General features: G+C 42.8%; 1 protein-coding gene across 2 annotated transcripts in view; it reads right to left on the reverse strand.

Annotated features, from left to right (window-relative positions):
- Window positions 1-342: 342 nt before the first annotated feature.
- Window positions 343-27,871, reverse strand: part of NCAPG2 (non-SMC condensin II complex subunit G2) — a 127,951-nt gene continuing 100,422 nt past the window's right edge. For both annotated transcript variants that reach the window (XM_029911639.1, XM_029911638.1), the window contains 7 exons: window positions 27,305-27,404; window positions 19,757-19,944; window positions 18,387-18,530; window positions 15,595-15,698; window positions 11,008-11,105; window positions 10,471-10,573; window positions 343-549 (listed from right to left, as the gene is read on the reverse strand). In XM_029911639.1, coding sequence (XP_029767499.1) covers window positions 498-549; window positions 10,471-10,573; window positions 11,008-11,105; window positions 15,595-15,698; window positions 18,387-18,530; window positions 19,757-19,944; window positions 27,305-27,404 — 789 coding nt within the window. In that variant the 3' untranslated portion in view covers window positions 343-497. The remainder of the gene's footprint in view (window positions 550-10,470; window positions 10,574-11,007; window positions 11,106-15,594; window positions 15,699-18,386; window positions 18,531-19,756; window positions 19,945-27,304; window positions 27,405-27,871) is intronic.

Here is a 27,871-nt window from a genome sequence, read left to right on the forward strand (position 1 = left end):
AGTGCTCATGCCTTACCTTTTAGGGAAACGCATGACATTCAATGTCAAAGGGTTCAAGAAAATGCCATTCAAAGGGATAGTTCAGTCATTTTATTAATTCTCTTTTTAAAAATATATAAAAAGGTACTGATTTTATTTCATATGAAATACTTGGAATATACCTACAAGCCCCTCCTCATAGCCGTTCCAAAATCTTTAATAATACATTATTTATGTATATACAAAATATTTCTGCATACTTTAAAAAAGTTTCTGCACAATTGTTTTAAATATGAAAGGAATATAAAACTGATTTGTTTTTAAAAGTTATTCATTTTCTTGCTAAGACTTTCAATGTATGTACGTACGTACAAAGTATAAGCTAGCATAATACAATCATTCCAACAATTCACTATTATATTAAATATGTTTTTCAAGGTAACATATTGCTTGGCTTTATAAAAAAACAATACATCTTCCTTCTTTCTACTTTTCATGACTTGAAGGCAGCGGTACAGTCAAGGATTCAAGATGTCCTCCAAAATTTTCACAGATGATTCATATAGGGTTCTGAAACCAGAGAAATCAGTGAGCAGCTGAATAAGACGTGCAAAAGGAACACCTTTGCCTATTTGCTTTTCAATAAATAGCTACTCCCTTATTTCTTTGAGAAGTTACACACCACTAGTTTAAGGAATTAAAGAAGTTGTTTTATTGGATTACATTTAAGAGGAATAATCTTGCTCAGCATTTCCATTCATCTCTTCGAATGATTATAGATTACAGCAGGGGTAGGCAACTTATGGCACGCGTGCCGAAGGCAGCACGCGAGTTGATTTTTAGTGGCACACACACTGCCCGGATCCTGGCCACCGGTCTGGGGGCCTCTGCATTTTAATTTAATATTAAATGAAGCTTCTTAAACATTTTTAAAACCTTATTTACTTTACATTCAACAATAGTTTAGTTATATATTATAGGACTTTTTTAGAAGGTCTCTTTCTATATGTTAAAATGTATTATTGGCATGCGAAACCTTAAATTAGAGTGAATAAATGAAGACTCGGCACACCACTTCTGAAAGGTTGCCGATCCCTGGATTACAGTATAGCTACGGAGGATCAAATCTTTAATTTTAAAATTGACAAAAAAGTTTTAAATTTGAATAAAAGCCCGAATTTTCCTCCATTTTTACCAGCTTTAAATATGATCGAATTTGTTCTCTACTTTCAAAAAGGTATCAGGAAGAACAATTAGAGTGTCTATTTAAATATTTTTAAAATACTGTATTGGTACTGTTTCTTAATATTTGACCTTCTACATACTTAAATCACTGTTCATTTGCTTCTCTGAATATTTGATTTACTGCCCTTTTCTACCTCTGCCATCTTACTATCACATACACAGCATTAATCCTCTGAAGTCCAGTCTTGCCCCTTCCTCATTTCCCTTTTTCTTCTCTGCTCTCCACTCCCCTACCACCTCCTCTTCTGGTCACTCATTTTCCCCATTCCCTGCCAATCCACATAATTTCTGCATTCTCCTCTTTCTCTGGTATTTGTTTTCCCTAGTGCTGATCTTCCTGCATCTTTATCCTTGGTACTAACAGCCACCCATCTGTCACTTCAGATGTACTATCCTCAGCAACATTCCCACCCCTGCACACACTGGAATCCTTATACCATCTCAAAAGAGATAACTGCTATCCCCAAGCTTTTAATCTATCACTCTCCATTTTCTTGCATTCCTCATCCAACATTACCTCTGCAGTTGCACTCTCCCACAGAACTTCTCACACTCACCCAGCCTTAAACTGTCCTCAGAAGACCATAGTCAGGGCATGGCTTATCGCCAAACACTAATGCAACATTTATCTTCGTAGATTTGATTTCTTGATGCTTGAATTCATATTGTGACAAACTGTCAGCTTTATTTTCCATGCATCATTTCTCCAATATTTGCAATGTTAGTTATTTGTAAGATTCTAAGGATGCCCTATATTAGCAATGCTAGTCACTAACTTAAGTATTGTTCCAGGTGCCCGAAGAGCAAACATACAAGGAACAATTCAGGAATTTTATTTAATATTTTGTTTGGCTTTAGATCATTAAACGGAGATGTCCCTTCACTGAGAGACTCATCATGCCCTAAGCTAATGGACGTCCAACTATAATAGAACTCAGAATGACTGTAAGGCACCCAAAAGAGGAAAAAACAAGGTAAATTTAAAGTCAATTGTATTAAATGCTCTTTACCTTTACTATTTTGAGTATGCTGCAGAAATCCTACACAAATAGTGAGAAACTATTTGCAAGTTCTCTTTAATTAGCACTTCAATGACAGAGCAATGAAGGGTTTGGAAAGACATCTATATGATAACGTGAGGAAAACATTAAATGTTTCAGCATAAAAGTTAAATAGGTTTAATTTCAGTGCCCAGATACTGAAATGCTAATCATACTAAGCAAAGATGATTATATATATTATAAATTATATCATAATATTTCATAGCTTATTTGATTTGTTCAATGCAAAAATCCATAATATTCGCTTTTAACTGTCAACTGAAACTGCTAGTTCAGTTGAGCAGAGAAGACTAGATTCTAGTATTTAGGAAAACGTGTTCTTCTGGTATAGTGGACTAATTTCTGATTTAAGGGCAGCACCTGAGGTACTCTAATATAGAAGACCTCTACATATTTCTTACTGGTGCCCGATGCCCAAATTTAAAAGACTGGGGCAGCATCCAAAATCTCTTGGAAATTTAGTCAGGTCCCAGGCTCCATCCACCAGGGATAAACTACAGTAACTCCTCACTTAACATTGTAGTTATGTTCCTGAAAAATGCAACTTTAAGCGAAACCATGTTTAAAGAATCCAATTTTCCCATAAGATTTAATGTAAATGCGGGGGGTTAGGTTCCAAGGAAATTTTTGGGGGGCAGACAAAAGGCATTATATACTGTACAGTACTGTACTGTGGTGGGGAGGTGCCCCGGCTTACCCCTGGGGCTCAGGGCTGGGGGTGCAGAGTCTGGAAGGGCATTAGGGTGCCGGAGGGCGCTCAGGGTGGGGGTGCGGGAGGAGGCTCAGGACTGGGGCAGGCAGGAGGTGCAGAGCACTTACCTGGGGCAACTCCTGTTTGGTGCAGGGGGTGTGCAGGTGTCTCTGTGGGATTCTGGGAACCGCGATTCTGGGAGCTGGCTTTGAAGGGGAAAGCGCCGCTTCTCTCTGGCCACTGGCTGCACCTGCTCCTCTTGAGTCCTCCGGCCTGTGCTCGCAGGGCCGCATTCCGAAAGGGGCTTTAGAGCTGCAGGCCGGGGCCCCGGGGCCCCCTTAGCCCAGGGGCCTGCAGCCCCTAAAGCCCCTGCGTTCCGGATGGCCCTGCCTGCCGGGGGGGGAGGGCAGCTTCCCTGCTCCCTCCCTCCCTCCCAGAAACAGCTGTTTGGTGGTGGGGGAAGCACTGGGAGGGGAGGGAGGGAGGAAGGGAGGGAAGGGGAGGAGGCGGAGAAGAGGAACTTGTGCAATGCTCCCTTGTAAAGTCATCCAAATGGTGTTATAAGGGAGCATTGCACAACTTTAAATGAGTATGTTCCCTAATGGAGCAGCGACGTAACTTCGAAACAACGTTAAGCGAGGAGTTACTGTAATTCCCAAAGGGCTGACATTTTAAAATAATGTAAACATATGTAAAAAGTAACAAATTAAGCTTTGAGAAGAGTAAATTTATTATAGTTGATGTTAGCATATATAAATTAGTACGTTATCTGACCATATAATGAGCTGTGGACTAATTTGCAGACAATTTTGACTACAAGTTTTCCTCTGGCCAAACAGAATGAGAAAGATGTAATAATTAGAAGAAAATTGCTGTTTGCCAAAATAAGACAGAGGTATATAAAATCATGAGTGGTATGGAGAAAGTGAATAAGGAAAATTTATTTACTTGTGCCCATAATATAAGAACTAGGGGCCACCAAATGAAATTAATGGGCAGCAGGTTTAAAACAAATAAAAGGAAGTTCTTCTTCACACAGCGTACAGTCAACCTGTGGAACTCCTTGCTTGAGGAGGTTGTGAAGGCTAGGACTGTAACAGGGTTTAAAAGAGAACTAGATAAATTCATCGAGGTTAAGTCCATTAATGGCTATTAGCCAGGATGGGTAAGGAATGATGCCCCTAGCCTCTGTTTGTCAGAGGGTGGAGATGGATGGCAGGAGAGAGATCACTTGATCATTTCCTGTTAGGTTCACTCCCTCTGGAGCACCTGGCATTGGTCACTGTCGGTAGACAGGATACTGGGCTAGATGGACCTTTGGTCTGACCCAGTATGGCCATTCTTATGTTCTTAAGGCACGCTGCAATCAAAATATAATTGCATTTGAATCATTACAGTACACAATGAGACTAGTGGTCCATTATCGTCCAGCATCCTTTCTCGGATAGCAGCCAGTACCAAAAGCTTTTAAGGATGGTGCAAGAACCAGCCAATAGAAGTGGGCAATTATGGAATATAACCAGCCCATTGGGAAATTTCTTCTTAACCCTTTTGCAGTTAGTGGATTATGCCCAGAAGCACGAGTTTGTATATCCTTTCAAATTCTTTAAAAAAAAATAATCCTATCTAATGAGGTTGTGGATGTTCTTACTATCTTTACCAATATTTAATCTTTTCTTAAACTCTGTTAAGCTCTCAATGATAGCATGTGGAACTCATCACAGTAGAACTGTGTTTTGTGAAAAAGTATTTCTTTTTATCACATTTAAATTCTCTGCCTTTGAAATTCATTAAATGTTTGTACATTACAAAAAAAAAAAAAAAAAAAAAAAAGCATAAACAGGACAGTCTCCTTACCACATATAATTTGGTGTACCAGATCATGTCACCCCATCTGTCTCTCTAAATAGTCCTAATCTTTTAATTCTCTTCATATGAAAGTTTTCCCATGCTTCTTATTTATTTAAATTGTGGCTTGTTTGTTTGTTTTTGGAAAAAACATTACCATAACTGAAAACAGTATTCTAGTTGAGGATGTGCCACTTATTTGTCATTATTTAATTTTTTCCATTCTGTAATGCATCCTAATGTTCTGTTTACTTTTTGACTGCAGTTGTTCATTGGCAGAGTTGGTGTTCATAGAGCTGTCCAAAGACACCCAGACCACTTTCCTGCATGTTACAGTTAATTTACAATGCAGCAATGCATGAGTTCTTCACATTATTCCTTTGAATGTGCATTACTTTACATGTATCCATTCTTAATATCATCTATAATCGTGTTGCCTATTTATCTAACTTTGTTAGTTTCACTGTAATTCCTCAGTGTTTTCTGCAGTTTTGACTAAATGAATTGTGTAATTTGAAAGTTTTGCCACCTCACTGCTCATTCCCTTTTCCAGATCATTACTAAATTTAACATTGGTGCTAATATAGAACTTTATGGAACCCCAGTGTTAACCACCTTTCAAGCATGATGAAAACTGACCATTTATAGATGTGTGGCGTTCTTCAAAAAGGGCCATTTTTCGGAATTTAATGCAGCCACCCTATACACGACACCCACATATCACTTGAAAGCTTAATTTATGTATGTTTAAATGAGGTATGATGTGGTACTGTCAAGTGATGCCCTAAGCCTGTAGGTGATATGAAACAATGGTACCCAAAATGAGAAAGGGTCATTTTTTGCACAGTTCCAGAATCACTGCAACATGACTAACAAACAGTAAAAACTGTAGTCAATTTCAATATCTTAATGTGGTGTTTATTGGTCAAATCTTCCAAATGCCAATGTATTAAAAGATCTGTATTGGTTTTGCATATGCAAATATTTCTTTTTTAAAAATGAAGCTGTTTAGAATGTGACAAAAATAGCAAATAAGATTTTGCAATATACTAACATGAAATGTTTCACATTGCATATTTTTATTTGTCAAAGTACCTCACAAGTGACCATAGTTTTATGTATTTTCAATTAAAATTTGCTGACCAGATCAGTCTCACACTGAAAGCTGTAGCAGTAGATTGCATGCCCATAGTTTGTATTGCATAGTGGCTAGATATACATATATGTGCATTCCTAATGTCATGCTTCTCTATCTGTAACCTTTTGTACATACGGTGTTGCATCTAGTATGCCTGGTAGAACGTTTTAATTTGTAGTTGCCTATGCATGCAATACAGTGTTTGAAATATTTTAGAAACCAGCTTTTTAATTCAGTGACACTTATGCACAGGTCAGTATTACTGTTAGAGATGACACAGCTTAATATTATGAATATGCAAAATGAGAGAGAGAAGTGGCCTAAAAAGAAGTAATGAATACAAAGTCCACAAACAAGTCCTTGCCTCTGCACTGAAGAGGGATGAAGTGCATGTTATAGCTCTTACCAACCATGTCATCAACAATATGACAAACCCATTTGACCCTGAATCACATCCAGAGGTGCTTATCAACATATCTACTGGCCGGCATGTAACATCAGATGTACAAGAGTCTCCACTGAAAACAGCAGATGTTGGTAAAGAACAAATGGGGAGATTTTTGAGAGGTGCACTTGATTATGATGGAACACATAGCTAGATCAGTCCAGTCTAGAAATCTGGTATCAAAACATTTGTTGACATGGCCAAGATGACCAAATTTAAATTTGGCAAGGGAGGGACAATCACAGCAGTTATCAGTCCAGAAATTGTTTTCCACAGAGCTCTGTCCTTAGCAAGATACAGAGATGATGTTTCAGTGACAACTGTCTTAGTCACCCAATATGTCCTGTACTTATGTCCATCTTCCATGGTGATGGAACAATGAGAAGAACAGACAAAGATGAATTAGGGCATCATCTAGAAGCTCAAGTTGAAAGAATCTATGAGCTAAGACCATTCAAAAGAGAAACCATAGTGTACATCAGAGATGTCACGACTGTCATACAAATGATGGCTAGCGCCAAATTCACACATTCAGTGAATTGACTGCTGAGTACTTAAGACAGGTTCTAAAAGGATTTGACAAAGCTAATTCTGTAATCATAGTCTTTGACAAATATGACAACAGCAACTCTGTGAAAACTGCAAAAAGACAGCATCAGACAGGATCTAAGGTTGGATGCAAGAAATACCAAGTGATTGGTGGGAACCCTCTGACTCCATGAAAAAAGTTTCTATATGTGGCATCCAACAAGCAGTCACTTGTAAAATTCTTCTGTGAACAAATGGTTCGAAATGCACATAAGAATGGAGGAGCACAGCACAAACACTCCTTCTTGCTGGAAGCTTTTGCAATGGTGAAGTAGCAAAGTCCATTACCAGCAGAGGAGATGAAGAAGTCCAAGACTTGTCTAGTAACACAAGAGAAAATGGACACAAGGATGCTTCTGCATGCTATATGTGCCAATATGGCTTTTGGTCTCTTGGTGAAAAAGGAACTATAGTAATTAGTCACTTGATGCACATGTTTTGGTCCTTGCTGTTCACTACTTTCCAAAAATGGAACACAAACAAAATCTAGATTGAAACAGGTACCATTACCAGCACAAATGACAGGCGTTGCTTCATATCTGTGCATGCAATTTGTGGCACATTCACTCCTGACTTTTGAAACATACTTCCTGCTGTACATGTATTAATAGGATGGGATTGTGTCATCCCTATTTGGTATTACAAAAATATCTGTGATTAATGTTGTGAACACAAAGAGCTTACCACTTCAGAGCTTGCTAAATTGGGGGAAGAGTAATGGACAAGCTGCAATGTCTGCAGCAAAGAAGTTGGTAGCAATGCTGTATGACCAGAGTGAGAATGAAAAGGAGACTCTCAGAAATCTGAATTGATTGTACCTCAATCTATCCATCAAAAAGGATGAGCCACTGGCCAAACTCCCACCATGTGAGGACAGTTTTAAAATGCATGTCAAAAAAGCATCTTGGCAAGCAAAAGTTTAGATGCTTTCACACATAGGTAAACCAGATATTAGATCACCATTGCGACATGGATAGAAAAATGTGGATGATGAACTATTTCTGTATTCTTCAAGGGCCCAATGGCACCTGAGCTTCTACGAGACCTTATTTGTGCCTGTACCAGTAGAGGTCACTGCACAATCAACTTGTCTGTAGTTAGAACAATATTCCTTGCACAGAACTCGTCACATGCCAAGACAATGAATATTTGGTAACCCATGCACTCTCGCTAGAGATCATTATAATGATGTTCACTAGAAATGTCATCAGTGCTATTACATTTCAATAACTGTACAAGTTTATCAGATATTGTTTTACCCTTTAGATTGTTATTGTGATGCTCTGAAGTCACAAAGAAATTCAATTTTATGTCTCGAAATACAGAGTGTCTTTAAACTAACAGAAAAAAATGTAAGTATTTCAAAGTGGTCATTTTAACGTGTTGATGGTGACATTGTTTATCCCCATTTCTGTGGTAACAACTGCACATCATACCTCATTTTAAAGTAGACGTAATAAGCTTTCAAATAATCCATAGTGTGCATGTGTGTAGAGAAGGATTAATTAGACCAAATAGGTGCTGTCTGCTACTCATGCCCATTATTCCTACTCTTTTTTTGTTTCCATTATAGAACTTTGCCTATTGCCCCAGAACTACAAGAACTAACTACGGAATCTGAGCTTCTATCACACACATTTTTTGAAAGTCCACGTAAATTATATCAACTAGTTCTCCTTATTTTGTTGGCATACTGTAAGATTAGTGAGGCACCATTTTCCTTTGCAGAAGCCATACTGGTTTGTCCCTATCATAACAATGATTATTTAGGTATTTTATAATTCTATTACCATCATCATTTCAACCAGCACAAAAAGTAAGGCTTGCTGGTCTGTAATTTCCAGAAACACAGGGCACGTTTTTAAAAGAAAGATACATTTGCTACTGTTCAATTCTCTGGGATAGCAGCAGATTTAAATGAATGATTGCATTCTTTGTTAGTAGCTCAGTTACTTCATTCTTAAGTTCTTTCAGAATTTTAGGGTGTATATGATCAGGTCTTAGTAACTGGTTGACTTTTTAATGTATCAGATTATTCCAGCACCTTCTCCTTTGACACCTTATTTTCTGACAGTACTTCATCTTTTTACCAGAAAACAGTAGGTCCTTCCCCATCCTCCACATTCTCAGGGATGAAGATTGATACAAAGAAATAGCTTAGCTTCCCTGAAACATACTTTATCCTCTTTGATTGTTCCCTTTATTCCCTCTTCTATGAATATCTTAAAAATATCTTTTTTAAAAACGAGTTGTGGCTGTTTGCTCTTCAAATTCCATTTTAGCATTCCTAATTTCCATTTTACATATTTTCTGCCATAGGCTGTCTTAGGTTCTTTTTTACCATCTTTTCCCACCATTAAACCAATGTGCTTTAAAAAAAAACAGAAGACACGAAACAGATGTGCATCAATGCCTCCCTGCTGCAATCACAGGAAACTGGACTGTCCAATTTGCCCACCAATTCCTAATAAAAATTGTTGGAACCATACTACAAATATATGCATGTCATCAATGGCTATAACTTATATTTGTTATCCCGAGAACTCTGAAGAGATTATAATTAGGCAAGGTGGAGGTTTTGAATATATTACATTTTATTTCTATCTGAATGCAGTAAATAAGAGTATTTTTAGTGTTAATGAAACTATTAACTTTTGTTTCAGACCATATGCAAAGTTAAAATGTAAGTGGTGGTAAAATTAGCATTTTTTTATTTTAACCTGTGAAACAGAAGAGGCTAATTTGGTCTAAAGCCAACCTCCTATAAAGCTGAAATTGCACCAAAAGCAGAATCTAATGACTGTGGTAAGGCACTAAAATAATTGTTTATGACCGTGGATATATTTTTAGCTAGAGATATTCATATTCGCTAATATACACAATGCAGAGAAAACCCCTCAGCTCTAATACTATGAAACAGCAAAGTTACAAAGAATGCTTGCTTTTCTCTGTGCAGTTCTTAGTGAGATTGGACTTTAAATTTAACTTTTACATCTTGTTCTATATACTGTAGAACCCACAATACTCCAATCTGCTTCCTTTTAAAGAACAAAACATGTAAAGAGAATTACCATCTGAAAGGGGGAGCTGAACTAGGAAATTCCTTAACTGGGCTCAATAGCCTGCAACATTTTGGCACTATTTTAATCCCTGTATATCAGTGGTTCTCAAACTTTTGTACTGGTGACCCCCTTTCACATAGCAAGCCTCTGAGGGCGACCCCCCCTATAAATTAAAAACACTTTTTTATATATTTAACACCATTATAAATGCTGGAGGGAAAGCAGGGTTTGAGGTGGAGGCTGACAGCTCGCGACCCCCCATGTAATATGCTTGTGACCCACTCAGGGGTCCCGACCCCAGTTTGAGAACCACTGCTGTATCATATGGATTTCAATAAACTTCTTCACCAGCAAGTACAGAATCTTGCATCCCTTTTTCAATCAGTGGGTTTTTTCCTGTACAGCAGATTTACCTTTCAATGCTGCTAGATTCTTCCATGGCAACTTCTCTGCATGTCATCAGCTTCTTTTGAAGGGCATGTGCAATATCCTTAACAAGTGAAGCTTTGTGCTTACCTATTTGAAATAATATGTTAAAAAAAACCAAGACTGCATATTCCTGTGTAGCATCTATATAACAAATTAACAGTTTGTTAAAAACTGGCGACATATTTACTTAGATTTTCATTACCCAAGTTAAGTGTATAAATTTGTACTTGTGAATGTTATTATATTCCTATAAAACAAGATATGGAGGAGGACTATGTTAGCCTAGCAGATAAAGATTTTTTTTTTTTTTTTTAAAAGACCCCACAAAGTTTTAGATCCAATGTCTAATGGCATTCCTTACAACTTTGCATTTTTCTTTTTAATTCTGCATTCCTATAAAAATTACTACTTCTGAATTTCCACAGCTAACTGGAAAAATAATGTAACATTTTAAAATTAAGTTGGACTAAAATCTACTACTGACAAAAGTCTTCATTGGAGACAAAATTAGTTTGACTGACCTTTGATTATAACAACTATGTACGCAGCAGCTGTAAGACTAATAATTCCTTCAATTTCTTCACAGACAATGCATTCCATTAATTCATTTAAAAATGACCTAGAAGAAAATCAAAGGCACATGGGGAAACACGTTCCTTTAAAAACATAAATAGGACTTTTAGTTGGCCCCCGCAACAATGGTAGTTCTCCAAACCATCACATGGGAAACAATGATCTAGGATCGATCATGAGACTCCAAAACACAGTTTAAGTGTGGAAATCTCAAATGTACTTCTTACAGAAGATTGTTAACTGGCTGATCTCTGGAGTTTCACTGCTGATAGTTTCAGAGGAAGTAATGTATTCTGTACAGTGGTGGCTGCTTAGGAATGGAACAAGGGAATTTAGGTGAAATAATTCATATGAGACGAGGAGCAGCAGTAACCAAAAAATAAAGATTTTTCGGTGTATTCAGAAAAGAAAAAAAGAAATTCAGACAGAAAAAAGAAAAGTCCTTAAAAGGTAAAAATACTGGCTCTAAAATAAACTGGAATTGTAACTCATTTAATTGTCTGCCATTTGCTGTGGAAGTCAAACAAGTTGATGATGGTATGAACCAAACTCCAGACGGTGCTCTACAAATCTCAGGTATTGGAATGACTCAGAGAAACAGCAGAGGTTGCTTGAGCTCTGGTGGAATGGGACTCAATCAGTGTATCCTGGATCAGATGGATCCAGACACACTATTGTATATAGCAATTTCTAATAATGCCTAAATAGGTTTTGGACTGTATTTGTATTATCATAGCACCCTGGAGCACTAGTCATGGACTCCATTGTGCTAGGTGCTATACAAACAAAACAAAGGGACAGTTCCTGCCCCCAAAGAGTTTATGATCTAAGTAAAAAATTAGGGAACGAGTGAAGACTCCCTGTTCTGGAACTGCCCAGGTAGTTCCAGTGCTCTGACGGTATGTCTACACTACCTGCCGGATCGATGGGCAGCGATCGATCCAGCAGGGGGTGATTTATCGCATCTAGTCTAGATGCGATAAATCGATCCCCGAGCGCTACTGCAAGAGGCGCAGGCGGAGTCGAGGGGGGAGCAGCAGCAGTCGACTCACCGCAGTGAAGACACCGCGGTGAGTAGGTCTAAGTACGTCGACTTCAGCTATGTTATTCACGTAGGTGAAGTTGCGTAACTTAGATCGACCCCCCCCAGTGTAGACCAGGCCTGAGTTGCAGAAGGGAGTTCATTTCCTTTCTTAGTAATATCTTGTGAGAGGGATCCCTGGAAAGGGACAGGGAAAGATGGTAGGGAATGAATGGAACTGGATGGTGTATCCCTATAACCTTGGACCACTTGGTCCTGGAAATCTGGTTCCAGGCTCTCTGAAAACAAGACAGTTCCCAAAACGGGGTGGGGGTAGACCTCAGACTCTTGACCATACCCTCAAACCTCCTGATGCGGGATATATGGTTTTCCTCCTCTGGAACCTCTGCCTCTTCCTTGGAGGATCTTTGCTGGCCATAATAGGATTAGAGGGATTGCCTATGTCTCTGATAATTCTGAGGCCTGTATTGTGTCTCATGGAAGACAGAATATAGGCTTCCAGAGCCTAAGATGGCTTGAGTCCTTTAACAGGTGCACGGTTTCATTATTATGCTTAATTAAGAGGTCAGAGTAATTGAACGTGGTCATTTAGACCTCCTTTGGTATCCCTGAGGACTGCAACCAAGCAACCTGCATGATTGTGGAGTCAGAGGCTTCAATGAGAGGTCTATGCAACCAGATGCCACTCTAACACCAGGGACTTAGGTTCCTGCAGCAGCACAGAGAGGAACTTTGTCCTGGGGTGTTCACTTGGGTAGTCCCTGCTGCTTCAACATCTCTTGGACAGCAGTTATGACCAAGGATCCAGGCACTAGATGGTTATAAAAGTATTCAGCCTCCTTAGAGATGACTGGTAGCACCTATATCTGTACTGAAGAGTCACTCTGAGGTGGGCACCACTGAAGCTCCAGGACTCAATGTTAAGAAAGGTCCCACTTCTTGACTATGGAGGTGGGCATCACTGAAACTGAGCTTTGCCATAGGTATCTGGTTGGCTCCTACAAGCCTTTGGCATTTCCAATCTACCAGGACCAATGAACACAGACTGTCTAGACATTTGCAAGACTTCTCACGCACTATTCTCCACTAGAATGTCCAAGGTGTGTGGCATTCACTGGAGAAGTTCCTAGTTTTCTGGCTGGGTCAGAACAGCTGGGTGGACAGCCTCATCAGGAGAAGAGCACAAAAAGCACTTGAGAAATAAGGCTGGACCTCTGACTCCTGCATATTTTCCTGTTCAAATTCCTGGTCCTGAAGGTATGATTGTATGCTGGATCACTTGGCTTTCCTGGGGGTCTATGGAAGAAGGAGACCTGGGTTTAGAGATAGGATCAATGGATAGAGCCCTTCTGTTGAGATGCACTCCCAAAATAGCCATATGTGCATGGGATAGGGGAGTGGTTTTGCAGGCCATGGAGAATACTATGAGGGATGTTCCTACCAAGAATTCAAATGCCCTCTCTTGTAGAAGTGTCCCCTGGACTCCCCGTCTAAATAGCTCAGTTCATAAGGCAGTGAGTGAGGCAAATACATAGGTGACACCTTCCTAGTCACTTCAGATGTAGGAGGAGGAAAAGAAATATAATTCCTCCACAGGAGCAGGTCCTGGAGCATCCTCTACTGACACAGAGGATGGTGTACTTGGGTCCAGGACAATAGTTTCCTAGTACATGCCAGCAACAGACTCTGGCAGCTCAGATGCCGTCAAGCTTCCTTGAAACATGAACATTGGTTCTGAGGCGGTTTCATCTGTGTCTGGAATTATGAATGGTACTGCAGAGGAAGGTGCAAGATACTTCAGTGTCTGTGCCAGAAGATTTGGTACTAGGGCTGGGAGCTCAGAAGCTTGCACCAGGTTCTTTGGTGTTGGTTCAAGAAGCTCTGAAGAAGTTTTGGTTCTGAGTGCTTCAGGATGGGTGCTTGGCTGCCATCAATACTGGTCAAAAGAAGGATGGCTTCTTCAAGAGGTGACTCTTCAGTACAGAGGCATCAGCGGGATCCAATGTGGGACTTAAACTGCCTCTAAACTTAGATCTATTGTGTGCTGGAGAGAGAGAGAGAGATCTGAGTCTCCAGATACCATGGACGTTATGCTCCTTCCTTCCTCTCTCCTCAGAGGATTGATCTGAGGAATGTAGGGAAGCTCTGGCTGACTCCATAGTCAAGGACTGGAACCTTTCTCAAGGCTGAGTCCTGGAGCTCAAGATAGACCCTGGTTTACCGGAGTGCTCTGAGACTGTCTGGTCCGGCTTGGCTCCCTTCTCCCTCTCAGGAATGGATGATGCCCTCATAGATCTGTCAGGAAAAGTTTGAGGTGAGATTCCCTTGTTTTTGGGTCCTTTTCAAAAAGAAGGAGCACACAGAGCACTTTTGTGGTGTATGTGCTTCACTGAGGCAGAAGAGGCACTTAGAGTGTCACTGATGGGAATAGCTGTCTCACAGGAGAGACAGACTTTGAATCCCAGAAGCTTTGATTCCACCATGTGCAGGGGCATCTAGTGCCAAGGCACCCCAGACTTGAAGACTTTTCCCTTTTTTGCCAACAGACTAAAACGATATATATCTAACTAACTATAATTGGAAAAACTAACTAACTAGAGATAACAAAATCATGCAGTGGGCAGAGATGTGGTTTTCAGTTTCCTCTTACCACCTGTGGTTGCAAGACAGAAGGGTGATTGTGGTTGCCCTGCCCTTTGGACTCTTGAGCTATGGAGCACTGGAAGGTGTACAGAGCATGGCATGGTCCCTGACACTGCTATTCAAAAAGATTCTGATCTGGGGTGCATGCACAGCAGAATTGGAATACATGTGGCTAATCACTTGAAGAAAAATAAGTTATGAACAAATTTTAAAAGGGTGATTAAAATGAAAATTGAAATTCAGCTGTAACTGCAGCAGACTCAACTAACCTCCACTAAAATAGTGGTAGAATACATAACAAGCATCCCAATTTAGGTCCTACAGAAAAGTCACTCGGGAAAGCTGCAGAATGCACACCAAGCTCTCTTTCAGGGCATACTTAACACTTACTATAGTAACAACTAAATAATTTCTTTATGCCATTTGTATAGTGCCATCAGTGTGTATTTTACAGTTGAGTTTTAGCATGCATGTTGTTAGTTCCAGGTTATATGACTGGTGTTATTTCTGGTAAAGACTTTGGTTTGATCTAACCCCTTCCATATAGGAAGGGCTAGGATTTATAAATACCTTTTGAAATAAGTATGTTTTGAAGAGTGATTATGAGGAAAGGAATTATTAGAATTAATAGTCATGTGATTCTAATACAAGGACAACAGAAAAAGCAAAAAACTAACAATCAACGTAACAAAAAAGTAAAGGATTATGGGATATTACATGGAAATGTAGTAGGTGATGTAGGTATTCACTGGCTAATTCCACAAACTTGAATTTAAGAATTAAAAGCTTGTTTGGTAACTTACTGGTTTCACATTAATAAACCTTATGGAAACTAACAGACAAACATTACCTGACCACATTTATTGACTTAATTATCATTGCCATTAAACTGCCTGAAAGTGGAGGAAGGTCTGCAATGGACTCTGGTGGTGCAAGTTCTTCTGCATTTGAAGCCTAAAAAGAAGACAGCTCAAATTCAAAATAAATACAGAAGCACACAGAAAATTAAGAAAAACAGGATTTGAGTAGCTACATTAACTGAATGCATGTTTAAGTTATAGGGAGAAACATTTAAATGTATTTTTCTAGTTCATTTCAGAAAAGTACTTGACAGTTTAACTCAGTAGTGTCAAAATAAATAAAGCAAAGTTTGAATGGAAAGATTAAAACCTGTAACCAGATATTTGGCATTTACATTAAAGGAAGTAACGAATATCATACATAGATGATCTTTAGCAAAAATACCATTTAAACTATACTGTTAATTAATATTTATAAAGGTGGCAGTTCACCCACAGGGAAGATATTACATATACTTACAGAGTGGAAATTTTTATGCATTAGATCAGTGGTTCTCAAACTTTTTACTAAGGCGACCCATCAATCGCATTTTGTCTCTTTTGGGGACCCACTATTACACCCTTAATCCACCCCCTTGCCTCTCTCAGCCTGGTGCAACCCTCTCTCTCTTCCCCTTCTCAGCTCTTCAGTCATCTGTTCTCCCCTTCTTAGTCCAAGCCTGCTCAGCTCCCCCAGTCCCCGTGCTCTTGCTCTCCCAGTCCTACCCCCTCTTGCAGCCCTAGTTGCTCCCCCTCTCCGTTCATGGCCAGGCCTATGATCGCTATCAGGCTACTGACTGTCTGCTTACTGGCTCCAGCCCAGATCCTGCTTCCCATGCTGCTGCCTGCTACCCACAGGAAGTAAAAGTAGGTAGGCAGCAGCAGCACAGAGGCAGCAGGCAAGCAGGCAGCAGCAGCAGCACAGAGGCAGCCTGTACATGCATTGAAGGTGCTTCCGCCATGGTGCTGCCACCCAGATCCCGCTTCCTATGCTGCTGCCTGCTGCTCAGGGTAAGCGAGAGCATGGTGGGTGTGGGTGGGTGTGTGGGGAGGGCACACACACAACAGTCCTAGATCCTTCCCAGACCGCACTAGTGGGTTGGGACCCACCATGTGGGGAACAAGAACATTAGATAATAAACAGTTTTTATAACCAAGGATACGGTGATTTCCTTGTTTGCTGCCTGAGCTCTTATTGGTGTCAAGTTTTGAGTAACAATAAGACTTTAAAAAAAACAAGTTTGACTAAATAGCAGCATAGCCTGAAACAAAGATGTTTTCTCCCATTAGTTTTGTGAAAACAACTCTATAAATGATTGACTTCTTTCAATCATTCAAAATATTTTGGATAATGGAATTGCCTACTAATATGGTGCGCTGAAGCATTTTGCATCCTGGAAAGTGCAGCACGCTAAGGGAGACTCGAATACCCTCCTGGCATAGAGGAGACAATCGGGTTCCCCATAGTCTATAAAACATAGCTGTCAAGTTGACAGTCACAATTTGTATTGTCAGTCCTTGAATCACTGGTAGAAATGCTGTACAGGTGCAAAAAAATTGCCCTAAGCTCTAGTAAGTATGCAGTCGAGTTTCCTGACAGATCCATAGACAGCAGGCCTGAAGGTGGTAGAGGTGAGCTTCCCCCAAGTAGAGAGGCATCTGTAAATAAAGGCAGGAAGACCAGTACTCCTTTTCACACCTGATCTGGATCTTTCCACCAATACAGTGATGAGAGGACTTCAGAGGGGGCCTGCACTATCATATCTACGTGGTGTCTGTTTGGAAGGTATACAACTTCAGCCACCATAGCATGCAACAAAAGCGAAGTCTCAAATGGTGCATGATGTGTGCAGAAAGCCTTGTGACCGACCAGACATAGGCAAGCTCTCACAGTAGCGTATGCATGAGTCTGCAACTAGTTGATGAGGACTACCATGATGTCAAACATGTCCTTAGGCAGATAGGCCCTCGCTGTCATGGAGTTCAATTCTGTCCCTATTCAAGTCTATTCTCTATATTGGCACCCAAGGAAGGCATCTCTCTGTTGATTTTTAGGCCCAGTGCAACAAAGTTAAGAATTTGATTAATGGAGTCTTCTAGTTGCTGTGGTAAGCAAACAGCCAAGTATACTATGGGTATAGAGATGCCAGAAGACAGCACCTGCAACCATTTTGGAGGTTGGTGCAGCGTATGGTGTCTGCCAGATGTTCTTTGCTGGAGCCAATAAGGCTTCATTCACTGGTAATGCCAGACTTGGGAGTATGAAGTATATTTAGGAGTGCAAGAGCTGTTCTGTACCACCTCCACAGGAGTCTTAAGTGAATCCACTATGCAGCACAGCAAATCCTGGGAGCGTTTGTAATCATCTGGCTGAGAGGGTGTTGCAGGAACCACTGCCTTGTCCAGAGATAATGAGATAGCAGTTGGCATGGTCTGCTCTACCATGGGAAGATGCTTTTCCTCTGATATCTCTTAACATGTTGAACTGCAACCTGAGACAGCCAAGCTCCTGAAAACCGTTTTTTTTTTTTTTTTTTTTTTTGGGCATAACAGGATAACTACCAAAGCTTTTTATTAAGTCTACAAAAATGCCAATTTTATCACTGCATAACGCCTCCTTCAACAGGTCAGGATCTCTGGCTTTCCTTTGATGTACAGTCAATGGAGGTTCAGATTAACCAGGGAAGGGCACTACCGTACAATTCAAGCTTGACCACTGGCTAGCCCTCTTTTGAATTGCTTTGGTTTAAAAGTTGAACTTTTAGTATAATAAACTAAAAAACAGATTATTTAAACTCTTTACCTTTCGCAGTGTGTGACTTATCTCGACCACTACTGCAGCTAGGAGAGTAGAGAGTACACCATGGTGAACTGTTGGACAAGATGAACACCAGCACTGGACTGTGTGTATGAATTCTCCAAGAGGCATTTGAATAGAATGAATCAACTAAATAAATAAAAATATAGATCAGTTACAGTATTTCCACTTCGAGAACATTTTCGTGCAATTAAAAGCCTTTAGTCAGGGATTCTCAAACTTTCATAGAGTTGACTACATCTTAATAGAGTGTCTCAGGAACTACTGTCTCTCTCCCATTTGCTATCACATAACCCCTCCACAGCAATTGCTTACCTAGAAAACTAATGTTAGGAAAATATTTAATGTAGTTTAGCTGTCTTTTGGTGCAATTTAGCAACTCAGAATAAGGAAGAGAACTAGCATTACGAGAGCAGTTAGGTCTCTGTGAATCTATCCTTTAGGGCCTAGTCAAAGGGTTGAAAAGCACAAGGAAAATCCCCCAAGGGCACTAAAGGCAAAGGCTTGGACCCTAAGGCTATGTCTACATTTGAGCGGGGAGATACTATTCCCAGCTCATGTAGACATACCTACACTAGCTCTGCTCAAGCTGGCGTGCTAAAAACAACATTGTAGCTAGGGTAGCATGGACAGCAGCTTAGGCTAGATGCCTGCGTATGTACCCACCCAGACTCCCTGGATATGTACCTGGGTGGCTAACCCAAATTCCTGCCCATGCCATTCTATGCTGCTATTTTTAGCATGCTAGCTTGAGTACAGCTAGTGCAGGTGTGTCTACATGAGCTGGGAATCACCCCTCCCAGCTCAAATGCAGACGTAGGATTACTTGAAAGGATCCAAGACTTCCTGGCACTGATCTACTGATCTCAGCACTAGGAAAATAACACTGTCCAGACCCTGCTATAAGCATATAAATATCCTTTTCTCGAAGTAAAGTAGGTTCTGGAGGACTTTGACACCACTCCTTTGGGCAAGAGAGAACAGTTGTAAGCCATATAGCTGTGAAGAAGAGACAAATAGCCTACAGAAGGAGGAACTAGCATAAAAATGCCTGATCCAGTTTGGCAGTCTAAACTGACATCACAAATGCTTGATTCTTTTTTATGTTAGTATTTCCACTGAGCAGGACCAGCAGTGGGGAAAATCCTATCGATGACAAGGCTTAGAGCACAAGACACAAATGGCATAATGTCAAATCAATTATTAAACTGAGAGGATAATCAAGTATTTTTGTGCCAATAAACCCAATGTGTCCAACTCACAACTGAGTAAAAGTCAAAGTCAGAGTCAGTGTTTATAGTTAACTTTACAATCACATGGTTTTGTGTGCGTGTATGTAATAGGATGACAAATACCTGAAGCCCCTCTTCCCGCTGTTTTCTGAGCCTGCGTGCCACACTTTCTAAAATTTTCTGGAACAGAGCCTGAACAGCATGGAGAAATGTTGCCAATTCTTCATCCGTATCAATGTTTTGAGTCAAAGAAGCTTCAATAATCTCTTTTAGAACACAAAGTAATGTAGGAATACAAAAGCAGCCTCTTTCTAGAGAAACAAATATCATATTAGATATTTTAAAAACTACAGATTTTTAACTAGATTGATATTCTTTAGCTCAGGGCTTAAATTCTCACAGTATTTCCCAGAGCCTCGCCGCCTACCCCTCAACATACTATAAAAACTCCAGGGGGGTTGAAAAATATTTATCAGAGCTCCACTCTGGACATCTCTGGCTAAATTTAAGCCCTGCTTTAGCTACAAGCTTAGAATGAAATTCATTTACACTATATAAATGGCTGTAATTTACTAGTGCAGATTATTTTATATTTAGTTAATTAACATCTGTTTAGATTTCTTACTGATTTTACTGTTTTAATTACGGTATCAATTCTTTTAGATAACAGCTTAAATGTTTGGCAAATTTAATTTTTAAGATGTAAAACATCATCATGAGGTTTTGTATATGGTGTCTTTTGTACACTAATTTTAAGGTAACAGCTAAATTGCAAAGCCATGCAGGGACACAGGGTCCAGACATGAAAACGTTCAATTGTTTTCAAATAAACATGCCTATGGACTTGTTCCCTCTCCCACCCTGTAAAATAGCTCTTTTTCACATTGAGAGCTGCTACTTTGCTTTCATAAAAATATTTTCATATTTCATATTTTCATAAAAATATATTTTAATAAAGGAAACTATACAGTAGAAGAAAAGAAAGTGGGTTTCAGAGGAGTTCTTGGGACTTTAGGGACCCTTTTGTTTTATAACAGCATTTGTAAAATTCACTCTACATATTGTAAAAAGTTGTATTCAAAACATCCAAAGGAAAGATCAAGTCAGAGACAGCAGACTAAGTCGCTTCCTTCCTCTATTTAAATGGGAGTTCACACAAAATCCTGTATGATTGAAGAAATGTAAGAGACCAGTTAGTTTACTGAGTTGTGTCAGGAATATTAGCCTGGTCACTTCAGTTAGTCTCGTTTTCCTTTTTTCACCAAGTACAACACCAAGCACAACTCTGCTGCATTTCCAGCACAGCAGAGTAATATTTATTTCTATATTATATGTGAGAGGGGCTGGAAACATTACACACACTGCCTAAAAAAAATCCATTTCTTCACTACTCAGTGGGAAGTTTTCAATGAGGAGTATTGGGGCCTAACCTATAAGTTTCTTCAGAAATTAAGCTTTCACTTAGTCCTTATTATGGAGATAACTCCAAATGCAAACTGAATACTAGATATGACAGAGTTATCTCCTGGAGCCTAGAGATAGACAACTCCAATGACAGTTTGATCAAGCTGTGGCAGCAATGTAAATAAGTCAAAATCACTACTGCTATTCAGAAGCCTGTGAACAGCAGAGAAAAAATGGTTACCTACATTTCATAACTGTTCTTCAAGATACGTTGCTCATGTCCATTCTAGGTGTGTACACACCCATGTGCACAGTTGTCGGAGACTTTTGCCTTAGTGGTATCCATAGGGCCTGCTGTGGCGCCATCTGGAGTGCCACGCTCATGCGGCAGTATATCAGCCGTCACCGGCCCTACGCCCTCTCGGTTCCTTCTTGCCGGCAACTCCAACAGAAAGGTAGGAGGATGAGTAATGGGATGGACATGAGCAACACAGCTTGAAGAACAGTAGTTACGAAAGGCAGGTAACCGTTTTTTCTTCTTCGAGTGCTTGCTCATGTCGATTCCATTCTAGGTGACTCACAAGCAGTATCTATGGAGGTGGGCTCAGAGTTCACCTCTTGGCGGCTTGCAATACTGCTCTACCAAAGCCAGCATCGTCCTGGGCCAGCTGGGTAAGTGCATAGTGGAACATGAAAGTAAGGACCAATGACCAGGTGGCTGCCCTACAGATGTCCTGAATAGGCACGTGGGCCAAAAAAGCTGCTAAACAGGCCTGCACCTTGGTAGATTGGGCAGTGACGATTGCCGGGGCAGCACCTTTTCTTGATCATAGCAAAAGTGAATGCAGGCAGTGATCCAGGAGGAAATTCTCTGAGCAGAAACAGGATAACCTTTCATTCTGTCTGCCACAGCAAGAATAATTGCGTCAACTTACGGAATGGCTTGGTCCTGTCAATGTAGAAGGCCAGAGCCCTCCTGATGTCCAGGGCATATAGCCTGTGCTCCTCCTCCGACTTATCTGGCTTCGGAAAGAAGACTGGTAAGTAAATATTTTGGCTCGAATGAAACTGAGAGACTACCTTAGGAAGGAAGCCCAGGTGCGGTTTTAGCCTTGTCCTTGTAGAAGACAGTGTAAGGCAGTTCTGAGGTGAGCTCCCAAATCTTGGCTATCCGGCAGGCTGATGTCACCGCGACCAGGAACACAACCTTCCAAGAGAGGAGAAGGAGAGAGCAGGGAGCCAGAGGCTCGAAGGGGGGATCAGTGAGCCGCAAAGCACCAGATTCAAGTCCCATGGAGGAACAGGATCCCTGATGTGCGGGTAGAGGCGCTCCAGGCCCTTAAGGAATCTGGCCATGATCTCCTGAGAGAAAACCGACCTGCCTTCGAGCAGTGGGTGGAAGGCCGAGATGGCCACTAAATGGACTTTGATGGATGAGAGTGACAAGCCCTGTAGCTTGAGGGGCAGGAAGTAATCTAGAATGAGCTGCAATGGGGAGCCCCTTATTCACCATCCAGCAGGTGAATCGCTTCCATTTGGCCAGGTAGGTCGTGCTGGGGGAGGACTTTCTACTGCCCAACAGGATTCACTGGACCTCTGACAAATGCTGCTGTTTTCTTGTGTGTTTAGCCATGCAGCAGCCAAGACGTCAGATGTAGCGCTGCCAGGTTTGGGTGCAGGAGACTGCCGTGGTTCTGGGATAACAGGTCCGCCCTGAGTGGCATCCGGAATGGGGTCGCCACTGAGAGGTCCAGCAGAGTGCTGAACTAGTGTTGGCGCAGCCTTGCCGGCGCTATGAGGATGACCTTCGCCCTGTCCTCCTTGATCTTCATGACAACTCTGGCAGCAATGGCACCAGAGGAAAGGCATACATCAGAGCCCCCGACCATGGGAGCAGGAGGCCTCCGACCGGGATTCCCTGTCCCTGCCCTGGAACGAGCAGAAGATGTGGCATTTTCTGTTCTGCCTGGATGCGAGTAGGTCCACCTGGGGAGTTCCGCACCCGTGGAAGATAGAACTGATCACCTCCAGGTGAAGGGATCACTTGTGGCGAGATGAGAATATCCTGCCCAAGCATTCCTGGCCCCTGGGAGGTGAGCAGCCACAAGATGGATTGCTGCAGACAGAAATCCCAGAGCCAGAGTGCTTCCTGGAAGAGGGCAGACGACCTGGCTCCCCCTTGTCTGTTGATATAGAAGACAGTGGCCATGTTGTCCATTAGGACCTGAATCACCCTGCCTCGTATGCGAGTCTGAAAGGCTTGGCAGACTAGGTGAACAGCCCTGAGTTCCCTGACACTGATGTGCAGGGACCGATCGTGACTGGACCAACAGCCTTGAGTACTGAGATTGCCCAGCTGGGCACCCCAGCCCGGGTCCGAAGTGTCGGAGACAGGAGTCACCGACGAGGGCTGCGAAAGGGACTCCCTCCAGCACCGATGTGGAATCTTGCCACCAGGTAAGGGACGACAGTACACTGTGCGGAATTCTGATCACCCAGTCCATACTCCAACACCAGCCACACCTGTAGGGGCCGGAGGCGGAGTTGCATGTGCCGGACCACGTAAGCGCATGCTGCCATGTGACTTAACAGTCTAAGGCACGTGTGGGCAGTGGTGAGTGTATGGGCATGCAGAGATGAGATGAGGTCCACTATGGCTTGGAACCAAGTCTTGGGGAGGAAGGCTCTGGCTCAAGTGGAGTCGAGTACCACACCAATGAATTCTATATGTTGCACTAGGGTGAGGGTTGACTTTTTATCATTTATTATTAGGCCCAGGTCGTGGCAAGTGGAACAGATCGAGATGCCTCTGCACCTGATACAAGGACCAGCCCCTTCCTTATCAACCAGTCGTTGAGGTATGGGTAGATTTGGACCCCCACCCCAACATCGCAGATAAGCGGCCACTGGTGCTATACACTTGGTGAACACTCTCTGAGCCGACGAGAGACCAGAGGGCATCACCCTTAACTGGAAATGGCACTGGCCCAACGTGAAACGCCAGTGCCCTGGGAATATGGAAGTATGTGTCCTTTAAAAAGAGGGCGGCGTACCAGTCTCCCGGATCCAGGGACGGGATGATGCAGGCCAGAAAGACCATAAGAAACTTCAACTTTTTGAGAGACGTGTTGAGGCGACGCAGGTCTAGAATAGGTCTGAGGCCCCCTTTTGCCTTCGGAATGAGGAAGTAGCGGGAGTAAAATCCTCTTCCCTCCATGCCTTGCGGAACCTCTTCCACTGTCCCTAGGCGCAGGAGGTTTTCAACCTTCTGAACGAGGAGTTGCTCGTGAGAAGGGTCCTGGAAGGGGGATGAAAGGGTTGGTTGGCTGCAAACTGCAGGTTATAGCCCAACAAGACTGTGTCGAGCACCCAGCGGTCTGAGGTGATATCGGACCAGGCCGACCGGAAAGGGCAGAGGTGGTTGAGGAAGACAGGGAACGGATCCGGTGCAGCAACTGGAGCGTTGTCCTCAGGCGCACCCTCAAACTGACTGCTTTTGGCTGCCTTGGTCCTTGGAAGGACCAGGCTGGGCAGGTGGATGAGACGCCGCTGGTGGCATCGCTTAAAGCCCCTGTCTTTGTAGGAGCCTGATCGAGGGGTACCCCAAGACCTCGACGACGGCAGAGGGCGGAATGGCTTTCTGGCCTGCTGAGGAGTATGCAGGCCCAAAGAGCGGAGGGTGGCCTGAGAGTCTTTAAGGCTGTGGAGCCTAGCACCAGTTAGCTCAGAGAAGAGCCCCGTTCCCTCGAAAGGGAGGTCCTGGAGGGTGGATTGCATTTCTTGGGACAGCCCAGAGGTCTGTAACCAGGAGCTAGCCTCATGGCTATTGCAGAGGCAACCACCCTGGACGCAAGTCCGTGGCATACCCGGCCCTCTGGAGGACACCCTGGGCTACTGCCTTTAGGGTGACCAGACGTCCCGATAAAATCGGGACTGTCCTGATATTCAGTCGTTTGTCCCACATCCCGACGGATGTATGGTCGGGATGCCATTTGTCCCGATATTCTGGCTCGGGGCTTTTTTTTTTTTTTTTTTTGCTTCGGCGGCACTCTGGACCTGCCCCCCCATGTGTCCCGATTTTTTGTTCATGTAATCTGGTCACCCTAACCACCTTGCCCTCTTCTATCAGAGCGGTGAACTCCTGCGCCTGATCCTGTGGGAGGCTCTCTTTGAACTTGCCGATTGAGTGCCACAGGTTGAAATTATATCTACCAAGTAGGGCCTGATGGTTAGACCCCCTAAAGTGGAAGCTTGCTGTTGAATAAATTTTTCTGCCAAATAAGTCCAGCCTCTTGGCATCTTTATTTTTGGGGGTGCCATTTGCCTGGCCCTTTCGTTGACAGTGAACACAACCAGGGACCCCACGGGAGGGTGCGTGTATACGTATTCAAACCCCTTCGTGGGGACATAGTACTTCTTTTCTGCCTTCTGAGATGTGGGTGGAATGAAAGATGAGGTCTGCCACACTGACTTTAGGACCTCTGGGTGAACAGGCAATGCAACCCGGGCTGGGGAGGGAATGACATTGAAGAGGCTAGCTCCTCGACCTCCAAGTTCAGGTTGGCCGCCACCCTTTTAAGTAGGGCTTGGTGCTCCCTGAAGTAATTGGGGGGGGGAGAAGGTTCGGGTTTGTGAGGGCTCTGCCACCACCTCGTCCGGGGACAACGAGGATGACTGCACCGCTGAAGGTTGGGGGGTGTCCCCTTGCTGCGTCGGTGATTGCTCTGCGGCTGCTGGGGCCCCCGTGGGTCACCGCTTCGGATTTGGCCCCTTGCTCCAACAGTAGTGCCGGCTGTGCCAGAGGAAGCTTGTCTGATTTAGCCTGGGAGGAGCAGTGGGAGCATGGAGCTGGCATAACAGGCACTCCCCACGGGTTCCAGTACTGCCACTGGAAAGGCCACTGCCCTTGATCCCATGCTGGTGCTGCAGGTGCCTTGGCAGGCTCCCGGCTGGGAGACAATTCGCCCTGTATAGGGGAAGGGCTGAACTGTCCCTCTGACCCAGACCACTTCCCTTCTGGTTACCAGGGCGGGGCCGTGGAAACCTGAGTCTGTCGGCGACCGGTATGGGGAGGGCGAGGGCCGGTGCCTGTCCCAAGAACGTACCAGGGCCTCAGCGAACGGTGCCGTGACCAGAAACCATCTCATGTTGGAGGGGGCAGACAACTGGGAGATCTGCGAGGCGACCAGTGCCTTCGTGATCTCTGGCAGAAAGACCGTCGGTACTGAGAGTATGGGGATCAGCGTTGAGACTCCTGAGTTCCGTGTCTTGTAGGCGGAGACCGTGGTGTTGGAGATCTGCGCCTTCTGGCCGGAGACCGAGGTTACAGCACTGGGGTCCTCGACCGTGGAGAAGGGGAACAACGCCTGTGGTCCAGGGGCGTTCCACTGCCTTTAGGGGCGGTCCCATCACTGGCTTGGTCGTCTGAGCTGGCGTCTTGATAGGATCTGCCATGAGGAGGGCCGTTAATTGAATGTTTCACTCTTTTTGAGTTTGGGGACAAAAGTTTTTGCAGATCCGGTACTTTTCTTTTCTATGGGACTCCCCCAGGCACGTCAGATAACTCTCGTGAGAGTCGTTGATGGGCATCGACCAGCTGCACTCTGAACACGGCTTGAAACCAGGGGAGCGGGGCATGCCCCACTCAAGGACTAAGTGCCAGCCGGGACTCTAACTACTAAACTACTACTAAAACACTTAACAGCTAACTAATCACTGGATTAAATATCATAGGAGAACGATCTGAACAGTGAAGAACCTCTAATGCTCTTGCTAAGCAAGGCCAGGCGCTCCAAACAACCGTCACATGCAGTAAGAAGGAACTGAGAGGACATAGGGCTGCCGGCACCTGATATACTGCCACATAAGCACGGCACTACAGAGGGCGACACAGCCAGCCCAACAGATACTGCTAAGGCAAAAAGTCTCTGACAACTGTGCATGTGGGGGCACACATACCTAGAATGGAATCGACATGAGCAAGCACTCAAAGAAGAAACTCAAGAATCAGGTCACAATGATTCACACTATTGCTGCTAGCAGAAGCTACGAACAGCAGCAGAGGCATACACTGGAGTTTATTCATGGGGAAAGACGATCCAAAGCAGAGGCAGAGGCTATGCTAATTTAGCAGAAATTTATTCCCTAACTCTTCTCCTTAAAGCAACCAGGACTCTCTGTGAGAGGGAAAGACTATACGAGAAAAAACACCCCTTACAGCAGCATGGGGAAGAAGAAAGTACCACAAACATTGTTATTAGGGTGTACCTGTTTGCATAATTGAAAGAGTAACATCTAAAAGGTGTGCTTGAAACTCTGTATCTCCAAGGCCAACCATTATAGCATCCTTACATACTGTCAGATATGCCTAGACAAGAGAAGCAAAAAATGTATCAACCCTAGATTATATTTAAGAGCAATATTTTAGTATTAGCTAAAAATAATAAAAGCAGCAAATCAAGTTACAGAGTGGTAGCTGTGTTAGTCTGTATCAGCAAAAAGAACAAGGAGTACTTGTGGCACCTTAGAGACTAACACATTTATTTGGGGTTTAGCCCATGAAAGCTTATGCCCAAATAAATTTGTTAGTCTCTAAAGTGCCACAAGTACTCCTCGTTCTTTTTGTAAATGGAGTTAGAAATTTTTAAAAACATTTGTATTTTATATTTTTCAGACTGAGGCCAGGTCTACACTAGAAACTTACATCGGTATAACCATTTTGCTCAAGGGTGTGAAAAATCCACACCCCTGAGCAATGCAGTTATGCCAACGTAGCTCCGTGTTGAGAGTACTATGTCGACGGGAGGGCTTCTCCTGTTAACGTAGCTAACAGCT

This window comes from Terrapene carolina, unplaced genomic scaffold, assembly GCF_002925995.2.
Source record: "Terrapene carolina triunguis isolate 2854851 unplaced genomic scaffold, T_m_triunguis-2.0 Scaffold111, whole genome shotgun sequence".
Taxonomy (NCBI): Eukaryota; Metazoa; Chordata; order Testudines; family Emydidae; genus Terrapene; species Terrapene triunguis.